General features: G+C 36.4%; 1 protein-coding gene across 2 annotated transcripts in view; it reads left to right on the top strand.

The window, feature by feature from the left end:
* The first annotated feature begins 7,744 nt into the window (after positions 1 to 7,744).
* The window catches only part of LOC150077956 (uncharacterized), a 96,325-nt gene continuing 90,244 nt past the window's right edge, over positions 7,745 to 13,825 (top strand). For both annotated transcript variants that reach the window (XM_090384318.1, XM_090384317.1), the window contains exon 1: positions 7,745 to 8,044. In XM_090384318.1, the coding sequence (XP_090240444.1) occupies positions 7,966 to 8,044 (79 nt within the window). In that variant the 5' untranslated portion in view covers positions 7,745 to 7,965. The remainder of the gene's footprint in view (positions 8,045 to 13,825) is intronic.

Raw genomic sequence — 13,825 nt, 5'->3', positions numbered from 1 at the left:
ACACATGAGTGAAGTGGTTGGTATGCGTGCACACCAAGGTCAACTTCAACACTGCAAGAAACCTTAGGCCGTAGCGCAAACCATTTAAATATCAGCGTGCGATTCGAGGAACTTTTTGAATGTACTACGTATATACTTGTATATATAAAATATGGTCCTTCCGTTTTTTTAACACATTTTCCCTTAGGCGCAATTGGTTAATGAATCTCGGGAATGCGAAGATATTCAGAACATGCAATTGTCTGGAAGAAGTCAAAACTTGAGCCGTAAGGGACTTTACTGATGTGCTTTGGAAAGCATATTCTTCTCCAAGAAATTTACAACCGTTAAAATATCACCAATGGACAATCACTCTCATTCCTGAAAGAGGAATGGGGGTAGTTGTCCATTGGCCCGTTGAATAATCTGTTCTAATTATAAAAACTCGGAGTTAGGGTTGATCACTCTCCCCATTTATCCATGGTATGATTTTCATGAGTTCATGATAATTCTTTCAATTGCGTTTTTGGCGATTTTAAGAGTAATTGATTTATAGGTGTCTATACACAATTGTATTGAAATTTCTACAGGTGGTGACGAGATATTTCTAAATATGTATGGCTTCCTTAACTTTTGTATGACAGTATATATCTATATAATGGGATTGCACAGGAGTTTAAGCGAATATAAACTGAAGAAAACAGGGAGAGAAAGGAGCGAAAGAGATATACAAAGAAAGAGCAAGGTTGTAAGAGCGACTTAAGTTTATAGAAACTATCTTCCGAAGTATAACTCACATAAAATTTATGGCAACGATAAAAAGGAATCTGCTTATGCTGGCAAACAAATTTCGGAAAGCAGATGTGGGTACAGAAGTGCCGTGCGCAAACCCAAATATGTTGGAGCGTCTCAAGGCCCCGGGCTATTTCTGAATCCTCATTTCCTTCATATATGGTAAGCGAGAGGCTTTTAACACGGGGTTCCTTGTAATTGCACTCATCAGAACCCACTGTTGCCACCTATTTATAAACATGAGTTGGAAATTGGTATTTCCCCTTCCCAGATCGTTTGTCGGGTCACGTGGTCACTACGGGACTCTTTCACGGCCTAGGAAAAGTTTGGCATAAAGTTAAAACGCTGCAGAGGGCACGCAGATAGGAACACTCCCTCATTCTAATCACTCGGCCAGTACCACATCTCTCACGAACCGGCCGTTTGCATGGTAATTTTGGTAAAACTCATAGAGAGCGGTACCAATTTAATAAGCATCGGTGATGGCATGGCCTCCGGGACTCACTAAAGTTCATGCCATGGTGCATCCGGACGCATATAGTGATTGGATGATTTTATGGGAAGTTATAAAACTCAGATCCATCTCTACTTAAATTGCCTTTCCGCACGTGGGCGCCAACCTACGCATTCATACATACATGGGTATGCCCTGGCTTTATATTTACTCTCTGTATGTATAAATAACGGGGGAAAGAGAAACAAAACTTTACATTGCTGTACGCCTACCTATCTAAAAATAACCACAAATTCTCTAAAATAATTTTTCTTTTCTTTCTTTTTCCAGAAAAGCAAACAAAAAAGGTGCATTTTCATATTTCTCCAGTTATTTGAACATCTTACGTTTTGCCATTCTGTATGTTTTCAAAGAAGTAAGGAACACGCTCCACGTCCACGAGTTGCTTCGGTATTGCACTTCAAATTAGGGAAAAAAATGAAACATTTACAGTACTACAAAGAGCTCTCATTTATATTAATAGAGAGTGTGCTTTGAGTTAGTGCAATACCGAGGAAACTTATTGTGAAGGTTCAGATCCCTCTGCACGATTATGGAAGTAAACAAATAATTTCTCTTTTATTAGGAATACTGTCAAGTCCAATAACAAAGCAACTCATTTTGAAGCTGGCAAGTGATTAATATGAAAAAATTATATAGAAAATTCTTTTCTTTTCTTTTATAATACAGCAGTTAAATGGCCAGCATATAATAGGAAAAGCCACATACTGTGATCATTCTTGGAAAGATAGGAATGCGCAGTGATATATGAATAACCAAAATGGCGTCTTATCGAATAATAGACGTCAGCAGTGAAACCAGGAATAACTAGTAGATAAACACGACTGACTAAACCATGTTAATCCAATATTAAGGAGTTCTTTTCCACTTTTTTTTACCATGAATGGTACGAAAAGAATAAAAAATTAAATATAAATAAACAAATATTTTTTTTATTCTTTAAATAAATTAAAAGCATTTAATTATATTAATAATTAAATGCTATTTTATTTAGACACCTTTAATTACAGATGTAGTAAAGTTAGACATTAATATTTCTTCTTTTACTGAAACGTATTTGAGATATTAGGAAACATTTTCAGTAATTGCAATTCATTTAGTGTTTGGATGAAGGATCAACAGTTAAGGAATGCACGATGATTATACCAGGGATATTTTAGGAGGCACAATAAAAAGTCGAATGAAGTTTTGCCAATTCCACAACCCAATTTATAGGTCTGTTAACACCTTATGAGCCGTGCAGACAACCCACACAGATTCCACTGAAGAGGTCTGAGCCATTCATTGATCGATATTAACAGTTAAATGAACCCGCTTCGAGCAACGCGCTATGTATATAAATTGTTTTACACCTTGACAACAGCCGTATACGCTCCACACACACTATTGAATGTTTACAGATATCTATTTGAACTGCTTGTTTACCATGTCACCAAGTTCAACCTTCCATGATCGCGGGACACAAATCCCAAATTCTCCAATGCAGAACACCTAACAGAGCATGGAATACGCGTGTTTGGCGATAGGTTATGGCAAGCTTGTCTCTGCCGGGCGTATGTGTAGGGTAGATTAAACCCATTTTGGAGCAGCGGTACAGTTTTGGGAATTCGAAAGTTGAATGTAATTAAAATAATCGCGTAGCAAGAATTTATCTCATAAAGAGGGCGGGTGCATAGGATCAAGCCTTTAAAAATTTTATTATGAAAGAAGGAAATAAAGGGGAACTCTCTAATTTTTTTTTTCCTGTTTAAATTCAGTATGTGCTCTTTTTACTGTTCCACAGACTTCAAAACGATAATTCCTTTCCTAAATTATCCAGAGTTGTTTGTAATGGAGGAGCAAAGAACTTCAATTTAACAGAGATCTAGTTTTAAAAACTGTAGGGGGAAGGGTGCATCGGGAAAATGAACTGACCAATAAATGATGGAGCTCCCACACCCTGTCCAACGACCAAAGAATTTCTCATTTAAGGATGTTATAATTTTACCATGAAAAATGTGGCTGAGAAATCGTACATTTTCTCAACGGCAACAGCAGAAAAACCCATTAACTTTAGATCACCTGTTGATCTGTCAGTTGAAGTTTTGGGTTATCGCCGAAACACATTAAGACAAACGTTATCCACTAGCAAATAACAATTTACATGATAAAAAATTTATAAGATTTCACTTTGTCGCGTTCTGTTTGTGTTGTAAAATCTTCAGTTTGTAAGGGCAAAGGAAAAAGGCGTTTTCCCAGAGCTCTCTATTCACCAGTGCTAGGGGGCGTAGATTTTTATTTGTACTTGATGGAAAGGTATTGCAAATCAATTCAACGAGACTTTATCCTTCCCCGATAAACCCGATGTCATATTGTAATGGATAAAACTTCTTTTTTTTTTTGAAATTACAGATAAAGCCGATGTTGAAAATTTATTAAACTCGCTTAACGGATTGTTTCATACAAATTAGAATACTCTCATCGATAAACAATTACAGCTTTGTGTGGTACTTGAGAACACAAAACGTTCTCCCAGGTCTATCAAGTCCCACACCAAAAGAAAGTAGAAATTTTTAATATCTACAACAAAATAATAGAAGATCTTGGTTCCTGGCTACAATATAGGACTCACTGCGTTGCTTTATTCCGTTGGTGAGACCACAAAGAATCCTGGTTGCTACAATTATGCCACATGGCACCATTTCCAGAGGTCGCTGGTCACGTCATAGGCGTGACCAGCGACTCTAGACACAGTTCAATCAGTCTACAGCGATTTGGTTGAGAATTATCGTACTGTGAGATGAAATTGTCCATTATTATACCAGCAGGCTTCACAAAGGGATCCAGGATTCATTTATAAACCACGGCGTAGTCTCTGTGCTCCTGGAAGTACATGCAAGTAAGTACATGGCATTGGCCAAAGGAGATGTCTCCTCCAAACCATCAAGGGGTGCAGCTCCTTGTGCTTGAATTTCTCTTCTCGGCAGCTCCTAGCGCTGCAGGCTTTCCAACAGACCGTGAACAGGTGTAGATCTTTACAATGAAGTTTGGACTTTGTCTGAAATTTAATTATATGTATATTTTATTTTTTATGTAATTTGATTATTTTTAAATTTTTTCATATGAATCTTTTTTGGTCATGGCAGGTTTTTTCCCTCCCTGTACTTGGGCAAACAGGAGAGGGAGTATATAAGAGTACTGCTAAATTATGTGTAACTGATAGCGGGGTTGCCATTGGTTGGCTGGGACCGCTTTAAATAAATATCAAATATCAGTTAAATCCCCGTAAGTGTTCCTCCCTCTTATTACCCCCAAAGATGTGCCATTGAGTCATGTTATCGAGTTATTCATTGGTCTAAATAGCATGAAGTTTATCTGCACTTTTCATTTCAAGAAAATAGTAGGTGCGCCTAATAAAGTAGCCACTCAGTGATAAAGGAGCCCGTTGCGATTAATTAAAATCCGTCGGTGTCTAGCCTTCCATCTGATCTTTGTGCCTTTTATTGGTTCAAGTAATTTAACCTCTAGTATAGAATCGTAGACACGCTAGTAGTTTCTTCAAAAATCATTGTCAATTCGGCCTACATTTTCCATTACTCGAAATACTCCCAAAAGTGAACGGATTAGAGTCTAGAAGAAAAATAAAGTCTTCATAAACATACAGCCTTTTCTTAAATAAAGCCTTTCGATTTTCAGTAACGCTCAACTGTCATATTTCGTTGAATATACTTCTTTTCGTCTCAATACTAAAATAGGTCGCATTGCATTCGCTCAATACTAGTAGATCCGAGCACGAAAACAAAACTGTGGTCATCAAGAAATGACGCAACTGTTTTGAATTCCTATATTTTTGATGTATTGCTCTGGTATCAGTGAGTTTACTGTCAGTAAACACGTAAGACATGGACGTTTCTTATTGTTTAGTCTGCTCTAGCGGTACTATTGAGTAGAGCGATTTTTGCGTAAAAAGGTTTTATAAAACTGGAAGATATATGTTACGGTGAGCTTAAAGTAGATTTGGTTGCAGAAAAGGTTCAGAAAGATCAACATTTTCGTGGTTAGTAAAGAAGTTTGAAGAGATAGGTAGATGAGAAGATATCCTTCCTAATCCAAGGAAATCTGTGAATATATTGTTTCTATAGCTGTTTAAAAACAAGGCATACACTTTAAGCATTGATCGGCAAAACCTAAAAACGTTTCCTTACAAGTTGCAGATGCAACAATCCTTGATCAGTTGATAAAGAGAACCGATCCATCTTTTCGGGTTCATTTCCTCAATAAGTTTTCATCAACATTTGCCTACAGACTTCAAAGTTATAGGAGAGTGAGACATTTTCTTCTCCCACACATTCATTTAGGCGCCTCTGCATCCTGAAAAAAAAATCGTGGTGTGGTGCATCCTCAAAAAATTCACGGTTTGATCACTTGGATCATCGGATCATCTTCCCGGACAATTTAGTTAACGCGGAAAGTTGCTCAAAACTTCTTTATATCCACTTTGCTCCAACTCTTCAATGCTTTGGAATGAATAAGGAAATATTTTCCCAACAAGATGGGATAAGACTATGTAAAGCGAATGCGGTCCTTCATAAAGACCATTTTGGACGATATGGAACTGGATGACCTTCACCACCTGTGGACGACATCTTTAAAGAAATAATTTGAAGTTAAAGTTAACTTCATTAACTGAACTTATTGTTACTGAATAAGATTTTTCTTGAATAATAAACTCCTAAATCTTATGTGCTTTGCATCAAGAAATATGGGTATTCAAACTGTTGCGCCTTTTCTTGTTTCTCCTGTACAAAGTACACGCAAAATTTTCAATGTGGCTTCTCCATCCTACAAAAACAATAATAACTTTTCTTATTTTCTCTTTTTTCATTAAAACACGTTATTAATAAAATATGCAATCAGAAAATATACGTTCCAAAACTGTTTAGGCTTTGTACCATGTTTAATAAGCAATCAGAAAACGTAATAATCAAAACATAATAGCAAATAACATTATCGAAGATAAATTGCATTCATATTAGAAGTAAACTCAAATTCCTCCAGCGATGTTAAATCAAATTGGGAAATAAATTTTCATATTATAAAACCTTGGTTGCCAGTACAGATTCCATAAAACGATTTCAAGCTACTAATAGCAGTTTGAAATTGCTTTATGAAATGTGTGGTCTTGTTGGGCGCACTTTTTGTTGTATTTAAATAATGTAATACGTCAGAATTTTAATATAATGCTCCACTTTATTGAAAAGTCGCATTTCAACATGAGGTTCTTTTAGAGAACAAAAAGAAAATCGGAGTCCCGGTAATAAAACTCCCGCTATCAAATCTCTAAGATTTAAATTAGATTATTATAATCTACGCCTCTTAGTGTGTCCACAGACTATAATTGCAGTATTGTGTTGTCAGTTGTAGATCTATGGATGATAGGGGATGATTTAGAACCATTTTGCCAAATTTCAGGAGCGTTGGAGAATCATCATTAAACAATTAAGTCGGCTGGAAGACGCCTTCTCACTAAGTTAGATTTTTTTTTGAAATTTTACCTTTCTTGAGTTCTAATGGTCGATTTGTCCGTCTCCAACCATCTGCAATTGGACAATCTTTCTGGCGCAACCTCTTTTTTCCAAGAAATAATGCATCGATTTTAAAAAATTACGATTATAACCCCTTCTGGACGAATGCGAAGATTATTTTGATATTTCGGATGCCATGTTTTCCCCGAAAAGTGTTTCAATTGGAAGAACTATAATCACAAGTCTGTAACTAGACCATTGGACCATATTTTATCGGACTCTCAGCTATTTGTATAGATTTTATTCCGCTGTAGCCACTGACAACAGTCACACCCACTGGCATGTGGTGCGTGCCACTCAGGTACTTCCTACAGGTGCGAAGGGGGTGTTCAAAGGTATGATTACGTACAACTATCAACTGGTTGAAAGTGCCGGTGTGGTCACTTAAAGCAATCATGTTTTCTCTCAGTCTCCCACCTACATGGACGGCAATTGATTGATCTGTGGGCCGAAGTGATGCGACCATTGATGTTTGTTTCTAGCTCATAAGATACTCCTCCGGCACCGTGACTTCAAATCCCCCCCTCTTCCCTTGTGGGCGTGGTTCCCGCCACCTACAGTTGTGCTATGTAGTAACAAAGAAGCCATCGCTAAAGTCATGCAAACTACCAATTACCATGGGGAAGTCATTATCTATTAAACGTGTACGTGTGTGCAGTCGATTTCTCCCACCCTCCCCCTCCAAACTCCCTCGTCAGGGGAAGGCTGTCCCCAACCACCCACCGGTGACGTGATAAAAAAAAGCAGGTGTGCACTCCCTAACTATTGCGAATGACAGTGACTATACCCTTCTCTCCCCCTCCCACAGCGACAATAGTGGACTCTTCCACCGCACAGAGTTTGGGCGAGAACTGCGCACGGTACCGCTACGGCTGCTTCCCTCGCCGCTGTGCTGTTTGCTACTAGAGTAAGTTCGTCTGCTTGAAAATCAGACGTCGGACCAGCCAGGAGTTGTGAGGAAGTCCTCTCCACTACTGTGGTGTGGATAGCACGGTGAGTGAGCTCGTGGATGTGCTTTGTGGATAGCGGACACATGTAATTGTTCGCCTGCAAAAAAGGGATGACTGAGTGACTTCGGAGAAACGCACCTGTGTTGGAGTAAGTCAGTGTGGAGAAATGATGGATAGGTCGACCGCAATGCAGACTGCTGTGTTAGTAATATTATTGTTTCTGCTCATGTTGCTGGAGATACAGGGTAAGTTGAAACTTTTCTGCACCAGGCCTTGGGGGCAAACACCTCCCTTTACCGATGCTGCGAAAACGTTCACTCGACTTCTCGATCAATGAACGCGTATCTAAGGCGCGTTCTAGCCTACTCCGAGCTGACTTTTTAAGAAATCGCTGTAGATTAAATCTTACAGAGCGGTGCAACTGTTTGTATTGGAATCTCTCTCTCTCTCTCTCTCTACCTCTCTGTTCATCTCCACACGATTAGCTTGACTATATCTCAATCTTACTTAAAGCGCTCTTTCCTTTCGGTCCCTTACGAACAACTTGAGAAATGAATGATTGGAAGTAATTGTACAATTACTTTCGATGTAAATTTTGGTCATGTAGACTCATTCGATCATATATGAGAATGCATGCTCTTGATTTTCCTGTGAATCTACGTTCTTCCTCATCCTCCTCTTTTGATCCTTAAAAAGTATGTTTCTCCATTACTTTAAAAATGCAAATCATGGAATCTCATTTCGTGCTAAGTGTACTATATTTTCATTGTATATCGTTAAAAACTGTTGTTCAAGTAAAAACTATAGTCTTTGTAACCTAAATCTTAATCCAAAAATGTTTCTTAAAACTTCACGTCTAATTAAATCTTTAATTAGTACAGAATACACTGCAATGTGCGTATTTTGCTTTAAAGAACACATTACATCATTAACTGTGTGAAAAGAAGCTAAAATATCGAATAATAGCTATTAAATTTATTATTCAAACTAAAGCGATTTTTGCTGCTCATCAATTACTAATTCACATTTTTTCTATCTATCGTTACATTCTTTTATCTTTAAGTTTCTACAAAAAGGAGTTCTTCGGTTTTTAAAGTGATATTATAAAGAAAAATCAACTTACAAGTTGGATGTTGACTTACATGTTTGTACACAGCAGGAATAGATTTCTGTTCATAGATGGCGCTGAGTGTCAGTGCACTCCAAGCTTTCCTACGAACTTAACAGATAGGATAAAATTGCTCTCGCGCCTATTTTTTTATATTTATACGTAATATTTCTAACGGGAATTTTATTATTATCTAATAATCTTCATTCTTGAGTTTAGTAACGATTTTTTGTGATTGTTTTCGTTGTATTTGTTTAAATACAGCTTTTAAAATACTGATGCTCACAAATGAATTGTACTGATGAGAGAAATTCTTTTTCCTTTAATTTTGAGTTATAGAAAGAAGGCGAGTTTCGACCTGGTTATTCAAGATAATTGGTCAGTTTATATCAATGACTTTTTGTTTATAGAATAAAGAAAATGTCCCTTTATCTATCAAACTAATTAAATATATAGTTTTAATTAAACAACCAGAGTAATACGTATTATCAAAGAGGCTTTGGTTAGTTTGTGTTTCAATAATGTTTCCAAATTGTTTCAAGTTACATCGATGAGCTCTTTGGTTAAATGGTAACTCGAAGTACCAGAAAGGCAAGTACGGTTTGGGGCAGGGCATTTTACAAGGCTCTCGCGCTATGTAAAAAGATAAATCACACAGTGCTGAAAGAATTAATTTTATATTAACAAAATCTTGTATAATAGAGGAAAAAAACTTAAAGCAGCTAATGCAGCTGGAGTTTTATACACAATAATAGTGTATGGTACAGGCAGATAGCACAAGAATGGATTCTGTAGCTTCAAATCTACAAAATTTCTGAAAAGCTAAAGTTGTTTCTGTTTTTGTTTATAATAAACCAACTCACTTTTAGCTTTTAATCATTTTCAGATATTTATTTTTTATGAAATCGGCATTTAATGTAAATTTTAAATATCCTTATTAAAAGTAATCGTTATTTTAGCCACTAACCATACGATATCCTAAACTACATCTACCTTAAATTGAATAACATAACTAAGATTAAATTAATAACACTTTCTATGGTGGCGCCATCTGTTGGAGTTATGACTTAATTTTATCTACTCCCACAAGTGCACTTTGATCACTTGATATTAGGAATGAGCATTTACGAGTCTGTGTATCGCATAAAGGAAATGATCACGTGTGATTTATTTCGAAATAAAATAAGCTTTAACCGTTCCAAAAATGTACTCTCATCGTTCAAGTTTAACAGCGAACGTTGTAGAATTGATTACTGACCTCTGAATTTAATACTCAAATAAAATCTCGGTAATTTAAAATTTATTTCCGGATGCGCTTAGATGGAAAAGATTTGTTTTATTAATGAGCTTAATGGAGTTTATTAATGACATGTCTAATCCAGCTGTGTGTATTCTTGTAACAAGAAACAAGAACTCTGAGTGGTTGTGCATAACTGAAATGTCAAAGCAAGTTGCGCCATATTTCCTTGTATAAAACGATTTCTATGCGAGAAAATGTTCTTTCGATTTAAAGTTAAGAGTACTGACCCCTCCTCTTCAATGTTTATGGGATATTCTTAGAAACGAGCACCTTTTTTTTAAACAGTAATCGTGAACCATAAAAGATAATTCTTCAGCTTCCTTTTTTATTCCTCTTTTATAGCGCATTACTCTGGAGTTCATCAAAAATTTGCAATTGTCCCCTTTGAATGAAAGCTCTCCGCATAGCTCTCGTGCTAAGCCGGACATCTCATCTGCATACAAAGTCCAACACAATAAAATCAGCTAGTGTTTAAGCTCGATCAACGTGTATACTTAATGGGAGATGGGTTGCGCTATCCAGCTAAAGCATGCATAAGATGCTAAAAAGATGTTATCGTGTATGCAAGGATGGCATTTGTGCTAATTTATTATCGATAAAATCTCCAAGAATACAATAATTTCTCTTACGCACCTCGATTCTGTGCAGTTTGTGTTCCATGATCATTAGCAAGAACCATTACTGCTTCCAGCGACTCTAATCTTCTACATATTTTACTCTTTAAAACTGTATTATTCGGGCTACTAAAGAAGATAAAAACCCGGACGATTTTAGGTACATTTAGGATATAGATCCTAAAATATAGTCTTTTTATTCCATTTGTCCGATTCTTAGATGCCGTATCCCATTTTTTAATAGTGGCCAAATGCTAGAGATGTCATAGGGATTAATGTATTATTTCGTCATGAAGAGTGGTGAATTATCAAAGATAAATTAAGAAATATTTTTTCGGAAAGTTTCCATAAATAAAAGTAAAATTTCTTTTTGCCATTTTGTATTTAATTCCATCTTAAACTCCACTCCTTAGTGCACACCCAACATTTCATTCTACGTTGTGTGCGTTAATTTTCTGGTAATGATTTACCATCGAAACTAAGAATCTTGTGTTAATATACCTTTTACTAAACAGTTGCATTGAAAGATTCAGGTGATGTGTAGAAACGTCTTCAATCTTTGCTGTAGTTAATCGACAGAATGCCTGTACGTTGTTAGGGTAAAACCAAGGAGAGTTAAAACGAGCATTATACAAAGACACGCTACTAATTTGGATCCTGCTATCTACAGAACTGGGTATTTAAATTCCACTCACTTGTTGCTAAGCGATGGCTTCTCTGAAACTTCATTACAGTAAAAGACTTCTAGAATCGCGCTATTATGCCTCAATGAAAAGGTTTCTCAATATTTTCAAACTGATCTACTAAGACCGGTTTTAATTGTCCATGTACGAAGGTGGAAATGATAAAATTCTAATTAAAAAAGCAAAGAAGTTGAAGAATTCGGACTTACATTTTCAAAGAGTACATTATCAAGTCGATGTATCTTATAAACAGTGTATCTTATTTGTCCGAACATTATCACTTTCCCTCCATGATTATATCTTACACTCTGCTCTCTCCGCATAAATACTATCAAATATCATCTAATTTCCACAGATTTCTTATGGTGTACGCTGCTACTATAATAGCACGTAGAATTAGCCAACCAGGACAATAAAAAATAACCCAAAACAGGATGTATCTATATCAAATGATTTTTTCATCCACCATAACGATTATCCTCCCTATCATCGACCCTCATTACTCCATCACAGTATCTGACAATACAGTATAAGGCATTTACAAACAGAATATGCTGATTCCTTGCTAAGCCATACATAAATGGTGTCGATTGTTGCTTTATGAACCAGACTATTGCTTTGAATGGCAAAAAACATTATCTTCCCTCTGTTAGATACTCTGCCAACTAGGATCTTTTCTTTAACGCTCTCCTCCATAGATATCACTGTTGATGCGATGCCTTGTCTTGTCCTTGGAACTTTTTGGCCGCAGGCTACTCCCGTCATAGTGCGTCAGTTGATGCGATTCACGCGGACCTTTTATTGCACCGCACAGATAAAAAAAAATTGGTGATGCTCCAGTTGAACAGTGATTACCCTGGTTGTAAAAGTTTAATGAGTAATTCTCGATATTTGATTTGTTTAACATGAAACAGAACTGTTGTCACGGGTAGATGAGTTCTATCGCGCCATCTAGCACAATTTCATCACCAATGAAACCACACAAACTACTTTCTGCTGTTCAGCTGACGTCATACATGAGGTTTTTCAGTTTTTAATAATGGATATTCCTATAAATGCCCTCCTTGTTTATATACGAGCTGTAATACAAAAGGCACGAGATATAGACAGTTTACTGCAATCGTTTTTTCACAACGTGACTGAGTTAGTCGGTCTCAGACGAAAGTAGTATGGTTTTAACTCCCGGAAACTCGGGTTTTTCATCCAGCAAAACAGAAAAATGGACCACATAAGACACGCAATTTACAGACAATATACATTGGAGCAATATGGCCTTAGTCGTTGATGCTCCTGAAACCCTTCTAGAACAACAACAATTTCTTTCACTTTGAGTTACATTATTTCATTAAAAAAAGGCAGAGCAGGACAATTAATTTTTAGTTACTCATAAATAACTAAACTTTTCAAACAAAAATCCTCTCCTAAAAACTTTTAAAGTTCTTTTTCATGATAAATAAGTCGATCAGTCTGCAATATGTATAATTCTTTCACAAAATACATTTTCTTCTTCTCCTTTCAATTATTTCAAGTATGAGTTTCAAGGAGCTCTTTCAAAGATAGGGCATGTAAATGGATGCTTACTTTGTTTACCATTCTTTTTCTGTAAAGGCCGCTCTTACTTTAAAATGCTCTCTCGTAATTTAAAAAACATTTGCTTAAAAACTAATGGAGAGAAAGTTTACTATTATTTTCTTAGCGTCTCTCTCTGTTTGCCTCTCTCTTCCATAAGTGCTCTTTAGAACGTCAAAAAACGCGAAGCATGAAAGAAATCCATCTTGATATTATAATCGCTATGGCCCACCTTCTTTAATTAAGAAGACATTTACTTCTTCTTCAATGTGAAGACTTTCCTTTTTGTCATGCACCTGACAATGTCATTACCAGCTTGCTGGTCCGATCACAGCCTCTTGCTTCCATTAGCAAAGTCGTTTTTGTAAGCCGATACACCAGGGACAACCATGCTCTCCTCGACTGATCAAATATCAACGCTTTCTCCTCAATACACAGTTTTTTTTTTTTTTTTGCCTTCACCAATACAACTAGGTAAAGGGGTTCGCTCCAAATAAATGGGCATTAATTAATGCATCTATTTTTTGCCTCTCCTTTGTTACCCAAAGACATCTCCGCCTAGAAACGGCTGTGATCAGTTAATTGAGTTCTTTTATTTTGCGCTAAGATTTACCAATACCTTGAAGATTCAAGAGACGCCTTTTTTTTATCCCTTCAAGAGTTTCACATCAAATTAATGTTCATTATACAATACCTGGCATCTTTCATGTTAACAAATAATTTCCTGCTTGATAATGTAAAGTTATTACTAG

Source organism: Mastigoproctus giganteus, chromosome 11 (assembly GCF_048544385.1).
Source record: "Mastigoproctus giganteus isolate SK-2022 chromosome 11, ASM4854438v1, whole genome shotgun sequence".
Taxonomy (NCBI): Eukaryota; Metazoa; Arthropoda; class Arachnida; order Uropygi; family Thelyphonidae; genus Mastigoproctus; species Mastigoproctus giganteus.
The sequence above is the reverse complement of the archived record's forward strand: the minus strand, read 5'-3'. Positions and strand labels throughout refer to the sequence as shown.